General features: G+C 39.3%; 1 protein-coding gene across 3 annotated transcripts in view; it reads right to left on the bottom strand.

Annotated features, from left to right (window-relative positions):
- Positions 1-20,866, bottom strand: part of KDM1B (lysine demethylase 1B) — a 95,831-nt gene that overhangs the window by 56,048 nt on the left and 18,917 nt on the right. For all 3 annotated transcript variants that reach the window (XM_056521251.1, XM_056521249.1, XM_056521250.1), the window contains 5 exons: positions 20,078-20,116; positions 16,195-16,390; positions 15,897-16,075; positions 11,247-11,423; positions 11,077-11,151 (listed from right to left, as the gene is read on the bottom strand). In XM_056521251.1, coding sequence (XP_056377226.1) covers positions 11,077-11,151; positions 11,247-11,423; positions 15,897-16,075; positions 16,195-16,390; positions 20,078-20,116 — 666 coding nt within the window. The remainder of the gene's footprint in view (positions 1-11,076; positions 11,152-11,246; positions 11,424-15,896; positions 16,076-16,194; positions 16,391-20,077; positions 20,117-20,866) is intronic.

Below are 20,866 nucleotides of genomic sequence, written 5' to 3'. Positions count from 1 at the left end.
GGTATTTTCAACCTCATTTTTCAATTTTTGTAGAAAGACAGAGTGTTTAGAAATGAATTTGTCAAAATCCTCCTCAGATAAAGTCGATTTCAATGTCATCTCAGCATTTGTCATCCTGTCTTTCACAGTCACAATATCTTTTTGTAACATATCCATATTCAATAGAATTAAATCCAGTGAAAACCTATTGGCAAGTAACTCATAGCGTTGTCTGTACTCGGGGTTCCCCATATAAGCATTCTCTCTGGGTTGAAGGCGCATCCCCCTTGGTACTTGCTCAGATTTATAGTACTCGCCAAGTGTAGACAAATGTAGGGTTAGAGACAGCAACCGTCTGGATTCATTCTCATATTGTCTTTGTAGATCTATATTAGTCGGGACATGCAAGAAGGACATATCTTTGTTTGATTATACTGATTGGAGTCTGTAATTAACGTAATATGATACCATATAAAGGTTTGTCTTGCACATTTGTATACCATGCTTGAAAAAGGTGGTGGATATCACTGAAACGTTGCATCTGAACATGGTTTAAATAAACACCGTTGTGTTTTTTCACTTGAACCCGTGAGTGCTGTTGGATTTATTGCTGGAATTTATGGATGTGGTCTGCGACTGGGACCACGTTTTCTTCCTATTGCAGCCGGATTACTATCTCGAGACTTACAGGGGTTGTGCTGTCCTCCGCCATTTGGAAATAGACATTGTTCAGTCTGGTTGGATCTGCACCCCGGCTGCTTATTATAGCCCACAATGGAGTCTACAACTGGTAAAGTACCTGCTAACCATGCTTCTTCATTTTCTAATGCCGACATTGGCCACATCTTGGGGGCAGCAGAGGGAGATATGTCCTTCTTGCATGTCCCGACTAATATAGATCTACAAAGACAATATGAGAATGAATCCAGACGGTTGCTGTCTCTAACCCTACATTTGTCTACACTTGGCGAGTACTATAAATCTGAGCAAGTACCAAGGGGGATGCGCCTTCAACCCAGAGAGAATGCTTATATGGGGAACCCCGAGTACAGACAACGCTATGAGTTACTTGCCAATAGGTTTTCACTGGATTTAATTCTATTGAATATGGATATGTTACAAAAAGATATTGTGACTGTGAAAGACAGGATGACAAATGCTGAGATGACATTGAAATCGACTTTATCTGAGGAGGATTTTGACAAATTCATTTCTAAACACTCTGTCTTTCTACAAAAATTGAAAAATGAGGTTGAAAATACCAAGAGACATAAATGGTACAGAGACTCCACCGACTACAGCAATGGCCGGATCTATATGTGGGGGTCTCAGTCTGTGACTAGACGGTCACCTAGGAAAACTAGAGACACCAAACCTGACTTGAAAGACAGAGCTCAGACTGCAACTAATGATTTTCCTTCCTCTAATACCGTAACACAGGATTTTGTTAGATCTTCATCAACACACAAGCGACGTCCCACCCGGAGAGGAGGCAAGCGCCATAAACGGGAGTACAAGGAACAGACAACGGACACCAAGAACAGCCCAGAATCGACACAAAAAGAAGTGGTAAACATTTCTTCTGTTAATTTAACGATAGCACAGACTGATCTTTTGTCCAAGGGCCTTAACTTTTGCCCGACCTTTCATCCGGACTGGTTTCAGGTCGAGTTAGATTGCCATCAATTTTTTAGGAAACTTAAGCTGAAAGCAATGTTTGCTAATAAAACTGTAATTTCACAAGTGGATCTCGCTGATTGCAGGGATGTGAGCTTTAGGGCTGGAGATCTGGGCTTGAAGCCCCCCAGCAACTTTAACCCACATACTAGCTCCAGTGCGATCGATACTTTTTGCGCACTAGTGAGACAGGACATTGAAAAAATAAAATCCGAACAACATGTGTCAATACGCCCTAACTTGGCCAGAAAACAACAACTTGCATTAAACCAAATTGTCCATGACCACAACCTGGTGGTAAAACCCGCCGACAAAGGCGGGGCGGTTGTGGTCATGGACCGATCAAAGTACTTGAGTGAAGTCTATAGGCAATTATCTGATGTGACTACGTACAAACAATTGAAAAGTGACCCAAAAAGAGAGATAGCCAGCAGGATCCGAGAGTGCCTAGGTCCTGCTCTACAAAGGGGTTTGATCGATAAAGCACTTTATGATTTTCTTGTGGTTCCTTGTCCAACGACTCCATTTCTATATATTTTGCCTAAAATCCACAAATCTCTCGTGGACCCTCCCGGTAGACCAATTGTCTCCGGGAGGGGGTCGATTACCAGCCAGATCTCTATTTTTTTGGACAGGATACTAAGAACCTACGCTGTGAACTCGAAGTCTTTCATTAGAGACACAGCGGATTTTCTTAGAAAAATTGAATCAATTAACATTCCTGAAAACACAATTTTGGCGTCTTTAGACGTCTCTTCATTGTATACGTCTATACCCCACGAAGCAGGATTGGAGGCAGTCCAGCTGGCTATCTCACTGGACCATTCACAGGAGGAGAGTAAATTGATCTTGACATTACTTGAAATTGTACTGAAACAATTATTTTATGTTTAATTATATTTTTTATTTGCAGTTGTCCGGGACCGCCATGGGCACGAACGTGGCGCCCACGTACGTGTTCATGGCGGCCCTGGAGGAGACATTCATCTATGTGAGCCACCACTTCAGCCATGTGCTGGGGTGGTGGCGCTACATAGATGATGTCTTTTTAATTTGGACGGGTACACACGAACAACTTTTGGATTTTTTTGGGTTTTTAAATCATATCCATACTAATATTAAATTTACCTTAACTTCTTCTATGGTTTCAGTACAATTTCTAGATACGTTGGTATGTATAGACGGTGGACGGCTGACCACCGATCTGTACACGAAACCGACGGACAGCAATTCTGTTTTAAGGTATGACAGTCACCACCCCCGCCCCATGGTACGGTCCCTCCCGTCAAGTCAGATGATGAGGGCCCGCCGGGTGGTGGGAGTGGACGACAGAGTCTTACCGGCCCTAGACAAAATGGTGGATAACTTTGCACGCAGAGGGTATCCACGTGATTTACTTTTAGCAAGTAAGGACAAGACCCTAGAATTGGATCGTAAACTACTAATTCACCAGACTGAAAAAACTCCTAAGCCACCAAGGATTGCATTTGTGTCTACATTTAACAGTAGATCAGATAAGATCGCTGGTGTGGTACGGAAACATTGGGGTATCTTGAGTAAATGTCATTCTGAAATTCCAGAGTTCTGTCAACCCCCGTTGATGTCTTATCGGAAGCCACCGAGCTTGAAAGATCGTTTGGTGAAAACCGACGTATCCACAAGCCCGATGGACCGACAAAAGTATTTGACAGTTAATCGTAAGGGTTCATTTCCTTGTGGCACTTGTATCAACTGCCCAAGGATGAACAAGGGCACTTTGTTTGTACACCCTCTAACATTAAGGGAATATAAATTGAAATTATTTTTAACCTGTACGTCGCACTTTGTCATCTATGCACTTTCATGTCCCTGTAAATTACTTTACATTGGAGAGACCACACTCGACTTCCGGACCCGCCTCAACCAGCACCGGTATTCGATCAGGAAGGCTAGACTGAATCTGTCGGTATCTAAACATTTTGTTGAGGCGGGTCACACGGAAGGAGAGTTGCGGTTTACATTAATTGACCATGTACCAGAGAGTAAGAAGGGAGGAGACAGAATTAATCGTTTAAAGAAACATGAGTTATATTGGATTCATGAGTTGGACACGTTACGCCCACGTGGCCTGAATGTAGATTTTACTGTTACATCGGCTATATATAATGCGTAGGCTAATGTCGACTATTGAGAATGTATTTAAGTGGTATACGATGTAACATATATTATTGATACTTTCTCTCTGTTTTGTTTTAGATATTGAAGTATTTACTTGTCGGGGGACAGACCAAACAGACCGACACGGAATATACTATTATAATTCTTTACATTACTCTTCCATGTGTGTAATAAAAAAAAATTTTTTTACGATTATATGAGAATTTTTGTTATGTGTGATGTACAAAGGAGGGGCAATGCCATGTATTTATATACTTTTTTAGGAAGGTTAAAGATCCATATGTGCATATGGAGAATCATTATGCATGTGGGGATTGGAGACATACATTGACATTAGACACTTAGCATTTATTTTATTTTTTTACGGTTAGTATATTTTTTTATTATTATTATTATTATACTCACTGCACTCTATATATTTGTTATTTTTTCATATTTTTTGTATACCAACTTTGATATGTTGGTCCTTACATGCATGTATATACATATATACATACTTATCCACATACTATACCATTTTTTTGGGCACATTGTGGAATCAAAGTTCCACAATGTGCCCAAAAAAATGGTATAGTATGTGGATAAGTATGTATATATGTATATACATGCATGTAAGGACCAACATATCAAAGTATTCACTTTTTTATCTAGTTACACGAGTATACCTTTCCCCCCTTACCTTAGGTGAGATGTTCTCCGTGGATGTGCCTCTGGATGCACATCTGTACACCTATGTACATTTGTGTGCCCATTGACGTATCCACTGACATAACCAGAAAAAAAAAAATTCTCTCCCCTATACACATGATGCGTTTTTTGATGCGTTTGTTGGCGTACTATTAAAACTTTTCTATTACTGATAGGTTTCCCCGTCATTCACAGACCGAGTGAGAACGGCTTTATATTTTTTTCATGACCTTTGATGATAATGATGTTTTTTGCCCCTGTATTTATTTATCTATTTTGTACATCACCATTTATCTTTTTTAGACACTATTTGTATTCTAATTTGCTATTCTACATTGGGATTCATGATGTCAGTTTGGTCCTGGTGCTTGTGGCGCTCCCGTGTCTTCGCCAGGTCTCTTGATGCCGTTTTCGGCATCAAAGTGGCAGGCGCGCATGCGCGAGTGTTCGCTCCGGTCACGTGATGACGGGGCGGAGCTCGGGAGCGTCACATGACCGGGAGCCATATGACTGCATGTGAGACGCCGTAATGGCGGCGCCCATACGCGGGAGGTGAGTGGTCTGTCCCCATGGCAATGTTTTTTTTAATCACTGGAAGACACAGTTGCAGCTACGCCTTTATTATCTGCACTTTATATTTTTAATAACAACGATGATCTATTGTATGTACGGCGACCATTGTTGTTTCTGAACACACTGTTATCACTTGCACTTTTTCATATTATAAATTTTGTATTGATCATGTCTTTTTACTGTATGAATTTTGTTTGATTATACTGATTGGAGTCTGTAATTAACTTAATATGATACCATATAAAGGTTTGTCTTGCACATTTGTATACCATGCTTGAAAAAGGTGGTGGATATCACTGAAACGTTGCATCTGAACATGGTTTAAATAAACACCGTTGTGTTTTTTCACTTGAACCTGTGAGTGCTGTTGGATTTATTGCTGGAATTTATGGATGTGGTCTGCGACTGGGACCACGTTTTCTTCCTATTGCACCCAGATTACTATCTCGAGACTTACAGTGGTTGTGCTGTCCTCCGCCATTTGGAAATATATATATATATATATATATATATATATATCAATTTATTATTTATTTAGTACATCAGTACCACCATATACTTGGACAAAAAGATTACCCTAAATGTGTGTTTTGCTATTTTTGCTAAAAATGCTGGAAGTTTAGCAACAGCTGGAGGCACCCTGTTTGGGAACCACTGGCGGAGAATACCCCTATATCCACCCCTATGCAATCCCTAATTTAGTCCTGAAATGCGCATGGCGCTCTCCCACTTCGGAGCCCTGTCGTATTTCAAGGAAACAGTTTAGGGCCACATATGGGGTATTTCCGTACTCGGGAGAAATTGCACTACAAATTTTGGGGGGCTTTTTCTCCTTTTACCCCTTATGAAAAGGAAAAGTTGGGAGCTACACCAGCCTGTTAGTGTAAAAAAAATAAAAAAATTTACACTAATATGCCCCATACTTATTTTCACAAGCGGTAAAAGGGAAAAAAAAAAGACCCCCAAAATTTGTAACGCAATTTCTCCTGAGTACGGAAATACCCCATATGTGGGCGTAAAATGCTGTGCGGGCGCACAATAAGGCTCAGGAGTGAGAGTGCACTATGTACATTTGAGGCCTAAATTGGTGATTTGCACAGGGGTGGCTGATTTTACAGCGGTTCTGACATAAACGCAAAAAAAGGAATACCCACATGTGACCTCATTTTGAAAACTACACCCTTCACGGAACGTAACAAGGGGTATAGTGAGCCTTAAGACCCCACAGGTGTTTAATGAAAACTCTTCAAAGTTGGATGGAAAAATGAAAAAAAAAAAAAAAAACATGGCCCCTGACTTCCATTCCAAACAAATTTTCTTTCCAAAAGCTCAATGGCGCTCCTTCTCTTCTGAGCATTGTAGTTTGCCCGCAGAGCACTTGACGTCCATACATGGGGTATTTCCATATTTAAAAGAAATGGGGTTACAAGTTTTGGGGGTAATTTTCTCCTATTACCCCTTGTAATAATGTAAAATTTGGGGGGGGGGAACAGCATTTACCCCTTGTTACGTTTCTTGAGGGGTGTACTTTCCAAAATAGTATGCCATGTGTTTTTTTTGCTGTTCTGGCACCATAGGGGCTTCTTAAATGTGACATGCCCCCCAAAAACCATTTCAGAAAAACTCACTCTTCAAAATCCCTTCCTTTCTGAGCCCTCTAGTGCACCCATAGAGCACTTGACATACACATATGAGGTATTTCCTTACTCGAGAGAAATTGGGTTACACATTTTAGGAAGATTTATCTCCATTTACCCTTTGTAAAAATTCAAAAACTGGGTCTACAAGAACATGCCAGTGTAAAAAATGAAGATTTTGAATTTTCTCCTTCAATTTGTTGCTATTCCTGTGAAACACCTAAAGGGTTAACAAACCTTTTGAATGTCATTTTGAATACTTTGAGGGGTGCAGTTTTTATAATGGGGTCATTTATGGGGTATTTCTAATAAGAAGGCCCTGAAAAATTTTGATTTTGAAAATTTTGTAGAAAAAATTTGAAAATTGTTGCTATACTTTTAAGCCCTCTGATGTCCTCCAAAAGTAAAAACATGTCAACTTTATGATGCAAACATAAAGTAGACATATTGTATATGTAAATCAATATATCATTTATTTGGAATATTCATTTTTCTTATAAGCAGAGAGCTTCAATGTAAAAAAAAAAAATTTCATCAAATTTTGGAATTTTTTACCAAGAAATGATGCAAGTATCGACAAAATTTTACCACTAACATAAAGTAGAATATGTCACGAACAAACAAACTCGGAATCAGAATGAAAGGTAAAAGCATCTCAGAGTTATTAATGCTTAAAGTGACAGTGGTCAGATGTGCAAAAAATGGCCGGGTCCTACACTGAAAATTGGCTGGGTCCTTAAGGGGTTAATCAAATCAACTGCTACCAGAAAGTTATAAAGGTTTGTATATTACTTATATTAAAAAATCTTAATCCTTCCAGTACTTATCAGCTCCTGTATACTCCAGAGGAAGATAAGTAGCTCTTTTCAGTCTGACCCCAGTGCTCTCTGCTGCCACCTCTGTCCAAGTCAGGAACTGTCTGGAGCAGGAGAGGTTTGCTATGGGGATTTGCTCCTACTCTAGACAGTTCCTGACATGGACAGAGGTGTCAGCAGAGAGCACTGTGGTCAGACTGAAAAGAACAACTCAACTTCCTCTTTAGCATACAGCAGCCGATAAGTAATAGAATGACTAAGATTATGATTTTTAATAGAAGTGATTTAAAAATCTGTTTAACTTTCTGGAAAAAAATAGATTTGAAAAAAATAATGTTTAGGGTTTTTTAATTTTTGCACTTTAATTTTTTTCCTTCTAACCATCTAAAAATCATAACGCTTCAGTTTTCCACCTATCTGGACCCATATGAGGGCTTGTTTTTTTGCGCCACCAATTAACCTTTGTAATGACATCAATCATTTTACCACTAAATCTACGGCGAAACAAAAAAATAATAATTTCTGGGACAAAATTGAAAAAAAATAAACACACCATTTTGTAACTCCATTTCTACACAGCGCACTTTTCGGTAAAAAGGACAGTCTTTACTTGGTTTATACAATTCGAATGATACCCAACTTACATAGGTTTGATTTTGTTTTACTTCTTTTAAAGAATTATAAAACTTTTTGTACATAAATTAGGAAGTTTAAAATTGTCTGTGATCTATAGTTTTTATCTGTACCATTTTTGTTTTGATGGGACTGTTTGATCGCTTAAAAAAATTTTTTGGGTCTAGAAAGTGACCAAAATACACAATTTTTGACTTTGTATTATTTTTTTTTTTTTTATGTATACGCCATTGACAGTGCGGTTTAATTAACGTTATATCTTTATAGTTTGGACATGTACGAACAGGGCGATACCACAAATGTTTATTTTTGTTTACATTTTTTTCTAATGGGAAAAGGGGGTGATTCAAACTTTAATTGGAAGGGATTACGGTAATTCCCATTTATTAAGTTTTTTATTTTATTTTTACTTTTTTTTTTTTTTTTTTTTTTTTTTTACACAATTTTTATGTGTACTATTACATCCAATATTTGGATTGCATACACTGTTCAATGCTATGCCATAGCAGAGCATTGATCAGTGTTATCGGTGCTCTGCTGCTTCAGCCTGCCATGACTGACTGGAGCATCAGAGCACCAATCGGACGGCAAGGAGGTAGGTAAGGCCCTCTCGATGTCCTCTCAGCTGATTGGGAAACCAGGGTTGATCCCGACTGAGCAGCCAGGATAGTTTTTCTCATTTTTTTTTTTTTTTTATATTTTACACGCCACAATTAACCTTGATTGCGGCATTTAAATGGTTAATGCTGGGCATCACTGCGATCATTGATGTCCGGCATTAGCCACCAGGACCACCTCGCTATGGGCTCTTGAGCGCATGTCATAGAAGGGGAGTGGGCACTAAGAGCAGACTAATAAATATTAATGAAGGGGATGTGATCCAGAGACCAACCAGGGGGCTGCAAAAGTGCACTGCGAAATGCCCAGAGTGCACCAAGCAACTAATTTACATTTTATCACATAGGGCCATATCTTAAGAATGGAGCAACATGTAGAAACAGAAACAAAAGTAAACACTATTGTTATGAGCATCACCCGCACTATAAGGCAGTACCAACAGATTAGCTCAGGTGATGCTGGTGTCACTTTCACTTTAAGTAAAACTGCTATGCTCTATGTAAAACTGGAGGGTCACTCTAAGCAGTTCAATGAATAACAAATTAAAGATATCAAAAATGTTTAAAACCAATAAATGTTTCTCAGCACCACAGGATAACATTTACAGTGATTCCAGCATGCTGTGATGTTGCTAGACATTTCCATACATGCGGCTAGTATGATAGCTGAAACTGCAAATATTCTATCATGCTCCATTTTGTTAATAGTTAAACTGTAAAGTTGTGGGGTCTAGAGACAATTTCATGATGCTGCTAACAATAACCCAGGGCCTGGGCATGCCTCTATATTTAGATCACATAGTTTGTATCACAAAATATATTATTCATTACACATACAGTACATACTGATGTATTATAGGCATCTAAACAGTTTTCAGGTATGTAGAAGTAAGTTAATCTAGTAAAACTAAAATACAATAAAAGTAATACGAACACATTTATTAATATACTTTCTACCATTTAACCAGTATCACAGGTGTTTTTTTTTTACCTAGAAACATTATCCTCCAGCAAGCAGACCCACAGAACAGGAAAATAATTGTCCCCGGAATTAATGGTGTGCACTACATCTCCGCAGTAACCACTACATTCAGTGTCTATGGGGTCAAACATTTCAGCGTCCTAAATTTCAAAATGTTTGGCAGCCCCATCTTTTTTAGATCAGTGGACTTTCCAGTCGTCAGACCCCCACCAATCTGCTTGTTATCCCTGATCCTGTAGTTAAGGAATAATATAATGGGATTGGGAAACCCCTTTAACAATTTTTTTTTCACAGTCAGGGAATGCACCAGCCTCCTTTTGTACACTGCTCAAAAAAAATAAAAGGGAACACTTAAAGAGGTTCTCCGGTGCTTAGACATCTTATCCCCTATCCCGCTGGGAACTGATTATAAACAGGGTGCCGCGTGCAAGATCACGGGGGTCCCCAGTGGCAGGACTCCCGCGATCAGGCATCTTATCACCTATCCTTTGGATAGGGGATAAGATGTCTAAGCACCGGAGAACCCGTTTAAACAACACAATATAACTCCAAGTCAATGACACTTCTGTGAAATCACACTGTCCACTCATACCGCCACTGCCCCATCGCCTCCCCCCATCCCCGGTGTTATAATTATCTGTTCCCGGGGTCTGTGATCCTTCTGGCTCACGGACCCCAGGAACAGGTAATTGTAACACCGGGGATGGGGGGGAGGCGATGGGGCGGCGGCGGTATGTGGGCAGAGGATGGGGGCGGGGCGGCATGTGGGCAGAGGATGGGGGCGGGGCGGCATGTGGGCAGAGGATGGGGGCCGCGATGGGGCAACTGTGGTGGTTAGACTCAGGACAGGCAGGGGGAGAGAAGCGCCCGCTTTAAAGCGCCCGCTTTAAATTATTTATCTGCAACGGCTTCTGCCTTTCCGAGGGGAGGTTGAAATAGCCGATAACTTATACCGGAATATCGGTATAAGTTATCGGCTATCGGCCGGAAAGGTGACAGATTATCGGTATCAGCCCTAAAAAAATCGATATCGGTCGATCCCTACATTACATCAAAGTTGGATCAGCATGTAGTGTGGTTTTACACTTTGATTTTGAGTGTGACTCCATATCCAGACATCCATGGGTTGATAAATTTGTTTTCCATTGATCATTTTTGTGTGATTTTGTTGTCAGCACATTCAACTATGTAAAGACTAAAGTATTTCATACGATTAGTTCATTCATTCAGATCTAGGATGTGTTATCTTAGTGCTCCCTTTATTTTTTTGAGCATTATAAAAATAGCTAAACCCTATACTTGTTAGAGAGGTTTCTTACCTGAAGCCCAAAATTGTGTAGCTGTCGTGCAGCAGCTAAACCCGCTGGACCTGCTCCAACAATAATCACAGATTTCTACAATAAAATCAAAAAGTAGAGGGAGCAAATTATTACAGTGTATAGCACATAAGCACTTAGAAGAAACAAAAAAATCTAATTATTTCACTTACATTGTGGTATTCCTTTGGAAGAAGGCACTGACCAGGTGAAACAGACAAAACTCCAGTGTTAACTAGTCCTTTCCTTGTCATAAAATAGAGAATCCTTTCCAACTCCTGTACACAGCGGATGCGAACTAATCCTCTCACCATAATATGATGAGCACAGGTATTTGATGTAAGCACTTCCTATCATGAACACAGCCAGACAGGTAATGTCATACAATGTACTATCAATTATACTATGGATCCTAATATCATTACAAACATTACAAGTACAAACAGCATTTTCCCACACTACAGTAATCATTACACATTTACTTCTTTTATATTGTTTGTAGTAATATTAAAATAAAATACAAAGCTAAACGAGTCTTAATTGATTCACAGTTATAGGTGTACTCAATTGTGGAAACTCTAGGTCTGGTTTGGGGTGATAAGCTTATAGAGAGAAATCTTAGGTGTCTCCTTACTAAAGGATTACATCTCACCCCAGAGTCCCACCTAGATAGCATTGCAGATGCAAAGGATCTAATTAGAGATGAGCGAACTTCCAGTAAATTCGATTCGTCACGAACTTCTCGGCTCGGCAGTTAACGACTTTTCCTGCATAAAGTAGTTCAACTTTCCGGTGCTCCGGTGGGCTGGAAAAGGTGGATACAGTCCTAGGAGACTCTTTCCTTTTCCAGCCCACCGAAGCACCTGAAGGCTGAACTAATTTATGCAGGAAAAGTCATCAACTGCCGAGCCGAGAAGTTTGTGACGAATCGAATTTACTGTAAGTTCGCTCATCTCTAGATCTAATGAACAAATTCATGCACATGCTTTAGAGGTATAGAGCAGATTTTTCAGTAGCCAACAAAGTTAATTTCCATTTTTGCATATTTGATTTTTTTGTGTGCAACCAACTGATTGTACTTTGTAATGACACCTTTCATTGTACCATAAAAGGTTATCAGATCTATCCCCTATACTTGCAGAATGGTATGAGAAATCTTATACCATCCTGCTGCCTGAGATCACACAGTCGGCTCCAGCATGCCCTTTTCTTAGCCCCTCACTGGACAATCAGCACACAGTAGTGTAATAAGGGATACGTCCATTTGACAGATTTACTGACAGTCAGATGGGGTACAAAAACCTACATATATCGGGAGGGAGTGTGCAAACTAATATAATAAAAACACCTCCAGACTCAGGGCACCCTTAGATTTCTGGGGCTTTTAAAAAATCATAATGTCTGGGGAGGCCACAAGTCCTCTTTAACCCCTTCCGGCAGAATGACTTATATAAACGTCATCTTATGCTGGTAGTTCGTGCATCATGACTTTTATATAAGTCATTCAGTCAACTCGGCGATGAGCGGCATTGCACGGGTTAACAGGCAGAAGTCCCGCTGTCACCAGCGGGAGACAACTTCTGCACGCCCCCCCAGGACCATCTGTGGATGGTCCTGGTCAGCGATCACTCTGGGGGGTTAAAGTTCATTTCCCCCGCTCTGCCCGCCCCTAGAAGTCTCGGCATAGTAGGGGAAGATGAAAGCTGCTGTGGGGACATACTGCAGGTCTGGCGATGGCAGTGGGGACCGGGGATCGGCGGCGGGCAAGTGGAGGAGGCAGCGGCGGCAGGCAAGTGGAGGAGGCAGAGTCAGAAGTGAAGATTGCTGTAAAGTGATCTTCACTGCTGCTTCTAGGAGTTTGAAAACTACAACTCCCAGCATGCCGAGACAGCCTTTGGCTGTCTGGGCATGCTGGGAGTTGTAGTTTTGCAACAACTGGAGGGCCGCAGTTTGGAGACAACTGTGCAGTGATCTCCAATCTGTGCTACTCCAGATGTTGCAAAACTACAACTCTCAGCATGCCCAGAAAGTCCAGGAATGCTGGCCCTTCAGATGTTGCCGAACTACAACCCCCAGCATGCCTGGGCAGTCTGGACATGCTTGGAGTTGAAGTTTTGCAACATCTGGAGGGCTACAGTTTGGACACCACTACACAGTGGTCTCCAAACTGTTCTCCTCCAGTTGTTGCATAACTACAACTCCCAGCATGCCCTTTGGCTATCTGGGCATGCTGGGAGTTATAATTTTACTACAACTGGAGGCACACTGGTTGGGAAGCATTGTCTGTTCCCTAACTCAGTGTTTCCCAACCCGTGTGTCTCCAAATGTTGCAAAACTATAACTCCCAGCATGCCTTATGCTGTCACTGCATGCTGGGAGTTGTAGTTTTGCAACAGCTGGAAGAGAAAAATGGAAAATTTAAATTTTCTCCTTCACTTTGCTGCTATCCCTGTGAAGCACCTAAAGGGTTAACAAACATTCTGAATATCATTTTGAATACTTTGAGGGGTGCAGTTTTTATAATGGGGTCATTTATGGGGTATTTCTAATATGAAGACCCCTCAAATCCACTTAAAAACTGGTCACTGAAAAATTCAGATTTTAAAAATTGTGAAAAGTTAGAGAATTGCCGTTGACCTTTGAAGCCCTCTGATGTCTTCAAAAAGTAAAAACATGTCAACTTTATGATGCAAACATAAAGCAGACAAATTGTATATGTGAATCAATATATAATTTATTTGGGATGTCTCTTTTCCCCACAAGCAGAGAGCTTCAAAGTCCGAAAAATGCTAAATTTTCAAATTTTTTATGAAATTTTGGAATTTTTCGCCAAGAAATGATGCAAGTATCGACAAAAATTTACCACAATGATAAAGTAGAATATGTCACACAAAAAAAATCTCTGAATCAAATTCATAAGTAAAAGCATCCCAGAGTTATTAATGCTCAAAGGGGTACTACCGTGGAAAACTTTTTATTTTGAATCAACTGGTGCCATAAAGTTAAACAGATTTGTAAATTACTTCTATTAAAAAATCCAGTAGGAAATGTTTATCTTTTTGGATTTCTCTTATGTCAGGACCACAGTGCTCTCTGCTGACCTCTGCTGTTCCTTTTAGGAACTGTCCAGAGCAGGAGAAAATACCCATAGCAAACATATGCTTCTATTTGCCACGGGTCCTGGCCGTTGTTTTTTTTTTTTTTTCAAAGTTGAACGCCGCGTCTAAAGTGAAAGTAAATCATTGCCAGTTAGCTCAGGGGGCTGTTCGGGATGTCTGAGGCAAAATCACGTCATCCCACACAGCTGTGACACAGCAGGAGGGTCCCTTACCTTGCCTCCTGGTGTCCGATCGCCAAATGACTGCTCAGTGCCTGAGATCCAGGATGAGCAGTCAAGCGGCAGAATCATTAATCAATGGTTTCCTATGAGAAACCACTGATCAATGTAAAAGCTAAGTGTGTGCAGTGTTATAGCCTCCTATGGGAGCTATAACATTGCAAAAAAAAAAAGGGAATAAAGATCATTTAACCTCTTCCCTAATAAAAGTTTGAATCACCCCTTTTCCCATAAAAAAATAAAAAAAAATAAAAACAGTGTAACTAAAAATAAACATATGTGGTATATATTACTAATTTAACCGCACGGTCAATGGCATATGAGCAAAAAAATTCCAAAATAGTGTCTTTTTGGTCACTTTTTATATCATGAAAAAATGAATAAAAAGCGATCAATAAATCCTATGAATACAAAAATGGTACCACTAAAAACTTCAGATCATGGCACAAAAAATGAGCCCTCATACCGCCCCATACGCGGAAAAATAAAAAAAAGTTATAGGAGTCAAAAGGTGACAATTTTAAACATATAATTTTTCTGCATGTACGGTAGTTATGATTTGTTCCAGAAGTATGACAAAATCAAACCTACATATGTAGGGTATCATTTTAATTTAACTGTGTAGAAACGGAAGCCCCCAAAAGTTACAAAATTGCGTTTTTGTTTCAATTTTGTCTCACAATTATTATTTTTTCCGTTTTGCCGTAGATTTCTCGGTAAAATGACTGATGTCATTACAAAGTAGAATTGGTGGCGCAAAAAATAAGCCATGATGTGGATTTTTAGGTGCCAATTGAGTTATGATTTTTTTAAAGGTAAAAAACGAAAATGCAAAAAAAGGAAAAACCCCGGGTTAAAGTCTACCTGCCATTTCAGGATAACACTAGCAACACTATTTCTGGCCAGAATGTAACTTGTATATGGTATTTTTCAGCCGATTTCTTCTATGCAGGAGCTCCCCCCTCCATAAACTTGTATTGCTTGTCTTGGAGACACAGGAAAAAGCTGAAAAAATTCCAACCAGGAAAATGGTTTCCAGCTCCCAAACAATAATCCGTGTTGACTTTTAACACGGATTATTGTTTGGGAGCTGGAAACCATTTCCCTGGTTGGAATTTTTTCTTGCATTGCATCTGTACCGAGGTTACGGCTCGGCATCTCATGGCTTCCAAAACCTCAATTTGAGTGCATGGCTTCAAGTCTACAAAAGTGATTAGCTGGCAATAACCTTTTTCTTTTGACTAGGAAAAAGCCAAGCTAATTTTCAGAGAAAAAGATCTCCGCAGCAGGAGTTGGAGGTTTGAGAAGAGAATTTTTGTCTAATAAGATATATAACAAAGTTTCTTATGTTTATATGTACTATTGATCTATACAAAGTTTGTTTAAATGACAGGGCCTTTGTAGGCCATGTAAAAGGCTTATTAAACAAGCGTCAATCTGCTAGTTCATTTATCGTAGTTAGAGACAGATTTTAATATAAACCCACCTTACAATTTATGTGCCACAAGGCCAAAATAAGATTTCTCATTGCCAAATACATTGTAGGGTCTCTAGAGAACTCAGGGAATTCATAAAGCTCATCTAGTTCCATTACATCTGGTCTGACACAGAGCGCTTTGCCACATTCATTAGGTTGGTAGAAGGGCTGAAAATTCGGATTGATTCCTAGTTTAAATAAAAAATGAACATAAAATGAAATAAATAAATGATGAATAGTAGGGAATTAATAATAGGAAATAGTTAGCATGTAATGATAAATATATTAACTGCGTATAGAGGCATACCAGAATTAGAAGCTGCTCCTCTGCTTTGCTCTAGCTTGCTTTCTCCATGAAGACGGTTTGTGTTGGTGCATGATGGGCTCATGCCTACACAGTCAGGGTAATAAGCGGCTAGCAATGGGGCAGCTGGGCTGTCTTTCAGGAGCGGAGGAAGAATAAGCATTGCATACCATGGCTGTGTTGATACCTCTGAAACCCTCTGTCAATAGATAATACAGTACAATATAATAGACTATACAGACAATACATAGCAGATAGACGATTACATAGCATAAAGCATCCAAAGAGTCAACTGGGATCATAATCCATAAACAATACGCCCTGAGAAAATATCATAGTTATTTCCTTATTCTTGCATGTTTGTCTATTTTTGTAATCTTAAAAATGGAGGTCCCAAGTCTCCCCGCAGTTCTGCATGCGCACTACAACTCCTTGCAGTACGCTTTGTTCTGCGCTTTAATTACTGCAGAGGTGCCTTGCGAAGCAATATCCAAATAAGAGGAAACACATAGAACCCTCTTTTATATATTTTTTCCAATGTTGGTAAGTAAATTTGGTTGCATCATCTCTAGCAGAGATAATCACAGCAATAAAGTCTTTAATGCCACTATTAAATTTGCAAATAATTTTTCTCTTCTTTGCATTAATACTACAGACACATTGGGAGGTTTTCATAAAAGTATTGTTACATTCATGTCCTGTTACAGTACCTCTGTCATGTTAAATGGGCAATGTCATTAAACATGATTTTTTATATTTGATTCGTTATGCCAAATAAATACATTTTGTAATTGGCTTCTATTTAAATAAAATAAAAAAATAAACATTTTATGTTAGTTTTTCTGCTGTATACTTCTGGCCACAAGGGGTCTCCCTTCTTGGCCAGAACACATTCCATCTGATCAAACTCTCAGATTTTTGTCTCCTGCTTGTGATGGCTTGATTGACAGCTGCAAAGAGCCTCACTGAAAGCAGCTGCAGAGACTAAGCTGCACAGACTAAAAGCTGAACAGAACCTCACTGAAAGATAAAAAGACTGAAAGATGCTGCTCAGAGCTTGAGGTCTTTTATTCATCACAGCACTGCAACAATGTGAGGGTGGAAGTAGTCCCCCAGCAGGCTTCAGTGAGGTCATGCCTGCTGGGAAACGCCCACTTTCTTCTGCTGGGAGATTTTACTATGTAAGCAAGGAGAAAGGTAGGATACACAGCTTTAAAGCTCTGAAATGTTTTCTAAGGGTAGGAGGAGTGTTAGGAGTAGTTAGCTTAGAAAAGTTTATTTAGTGACAGGTACTCTTTAAGGTTTCTATTAGGCCAATACAAAGCCCCCCCCCCCCCCATTTATTCATGTGCATAAGGCCGATATCTAGCTGCATAAGCCAATTACGCTTTAGTTAAAATTGCTTTAGAAAGAGCAGGTTTTTTTTAGATTGTTTTCGTGGCTATTTACACTTTACAATCACAGGACATCAGCCTGCAGTCAACAGAAGCATCCCCATTATTTTGTGTGGAGGACAACAAAAATACTGCACATCAAATCTTATTAAACCCTGACACAGCCTGCTACAAAATTTGCATTTATAAAACAGTATTTATTATACATGTAACTTCAGACATATATAGACACTATACTTGAACACTGTGTTATCCCATTAGCTGCTATATATACAATCTTTGTGAAAAAGATTTGATCAGTCGGTGTATCAGTGCTAAGACTTTCACCGTTCTTTATATATAGCTGGGAGACACGCAGTTGTGCACTTCAATCCCCGGCTGACCATTCAATATGACTCATGCAGGTAATGGGCTCCATTAGAATGTAATATAATTCTAATATACTTCATAAGAACATTCAATCTCCTTTTAATATTTAATCTCCTTATAAAAAAGAAAATCCACTAGGGGTTGCCATCCATCCAGAACATAATCCTGTCTGGCTGCAGCATCATCTTTGTCCAAGCTAAAGAACAGGCAGGGACAAAATCCAGTGAGGACAAAACTACTATTCTTCATGCAGCCTGCAGTAATTGGATGAAGAGATACAGCACACCACAGCAGACTTGTGGAGGAAGAGGAGTCATGTAGAGTGAGGGCATGAGACAGACAGACAGGTCTGTCCAAAGCACAGGATAACAAACCAAGTGAGCAACAGAAAGAATGTATTTGTGAGAAAAATATAGGAACTAGACACATAGGGGGACACTTTTCATTATTTGTCTATTGTAGACACTGATCTACCATTTTACACAGCCACTCTAAAGTACACTGCTGTGCAAGATTTACTAAAATTGTGCACGTCATTTGATAAATATTGTGCAAATATAGGACCGCCCCCACGTTCTATCGTGCACTCTTACTCTACCACATACACAACACAGAGCCCCTCCTCACAGAGCAGTGGCGTTTTCGCACCCTGTAGCCTGGGAATTTCTTCTTTCTTTCATTCCTCGCAGGTTTGTGGCCTTTTATCAGCTAAATTTGAATATGATTGTTGCGTCTAAGGAGATAATACCGGACATCACTGCCATTGGGACAGACTCACTATTACGCGGGGTTATCGCTTCACCTCGCATAAGAGCACAAGGGTGAAGGGGCACAGCGTCTCTGGCATAATATAAGCAATTTTAAATAGGATAGTGAAGGCTTGAGAGAAATAGTTAGGTAGGGAATAATTTAATAAAACTTACTACATTTAGTAATTAAGGACAAAAGGATTGAATATAGGTTGTTGTCTTACAAACTTTTACACGACCTCCGTGCTAGTGTATTTTTGCGCAATATTTGAAGTACTTGCGCAGAGTTTGAGGGTGTAAACAAAAAGTACGCAATTGATAAATTGAAGTACAGTGTTTTTTGCGCTAATTTACACCTTGACTTAGAATTCCAGATGTGAAGTTCTATCAAAATGTACACAAAAAAAAAAAAAAAAAAAAACACGCAAAATACGCAATTGCACAACATTTTTTACACAGAATAGACAATTAAGAGAGTGTATATCCAATGATAAATGTCCCCCATAAAGATTATGGCCCTGATTGAAGTGTGGAGTGTTTATTCTGGAGTGATTTCAATATCACTCGTCCTTTTTTTCAGGCTTATTTACTATTCTGTCGCACATGTCGGTTATTTTTCTGTCGCACATTTTTTTGTGTCGCACAAACTCCGAGCTAAAGAAATTAGTTGTGTGTGAGTCAAAATGGTTTAGACTTGTTTGTTTAAAAATGTTTCCATGAATCAAAAGTGCAGTATTCATGTGTTATAATTGTTCAAACATTATAACAATTATCCTTGTTTATCAGCTTGGGTGTTAAATTCATTTAAACCTAATATTGCAAATGTGTTAAAAAGAAAAAAATATTTAAACATTAACTATCACAAAAGCATTCAATATTTTATTCATTAAAGTGTTGAACTGTACAAAATGTTTTCAGGTTATAAAACAAGTTACTTTCACAAAAAAACAAAAATGACAAACAAACAGTCCCTTGTTACAAATTACTCAATTTTGGGAATTTCACTCGGCCTCTTGGCTGTCGGTTATTGTGTGAGGCAAACTTACACTTTTTCTCGAGTGATTTTGGAAGTATTCAGAGTATTTTTTGTTTTTGTCGGTAAAACGCCCATTTTTGCATAAAACACGCCCAAAAAAAACCACTCCAAGTGTTTTCTAAAGTGTCAGTCGCATAAATAGTCGCACAGACGTTGCGACTAAAATTTAGGCGCAATAACCGAGAAAAAGAGTCGGTTGGACTTAAGTAAATGAGGGCCTATTTCTACATGATCAGAATTAGGTACTGAGTAACACATAACACTTTTTTTGTGGGATATGGCAGGTACTCTTTAATAAATAAAGGCTTATATGTTAATTTCTATACATGTGCACCTACCAAATCTTCTGGCAAAGAGCAGTGATCTGATCCTTCAGCCTAAAATATGAACACATTGAAAACAAAAGTTATAAATATACATTACTGATAAATAAAACATTCATTAAATGGTCACTGTCCGATACAAAAAGTTTTTATATGTTTTACATCTTGGCAAAACTTTAACCTTTCTAATATACTTCATAAGAAAATGTTATTTTTATAGAAATCATGGCTTATAAAATCATGGCTTTGTCTAAGCTGAAGCACAGGCATGGACAAAGCCCAGTGAGGGTGGGCTAGCCCTCCTCTGTGCTTGCTCATGTCCGACAGAGGAGTACTATCAGACAAGAGAGAGCACAGAGGAGTGCTATCAGACAGGAGAGAGCACAGAGGAGTGCTATCAGACAGGAGAGAGCACAGAGGAGTGCTATCAGACAGGAGAGAGCACAGAAGAGTACTATCAGACAGGAGAGAGCACAGAGGAGTGCTATCAGACAGGAGAGAGCACAGAGGAGTACTATCAGACAGGAGAGAGCACAAAGGAGTGATATCAGACAGGAAAGAGCACATAGGAGTGCTAGCCCACTCTCACTAACTGGACTTTGTCCATGCCTGTGCTTCATCTTGGACAAAGCCATGATTTTATAAACCATTACTGATAAATAAAACATTCATACATTAAATGAGCACTGTCAGATACAAAAACTTTTTATATCTTGGACATCTTGGCAAAACAATAGTCTCTCTAATATACTTCTTTAAACATTTTTACATTTTATTAAAGAAAACTGCCTTTGAAAATCCCAC

The sequence above is a fragment of the Hyla sarda genome, chromosome 5 (assembly GCF_029499605.1).
Source record: "Hyla sarda isolate aHylSar1 chromosome 5, aHylSar1.hap1, whole genome shotgun sequence".
NCBI lineage: Eukaryota > Metazoa > Chordata > Amphibia > Anura > Hylidae > Hyla > Hyla sarda.
This window is presented reverse-complemented; position numbering and strand designations above follow the sequence as displayed.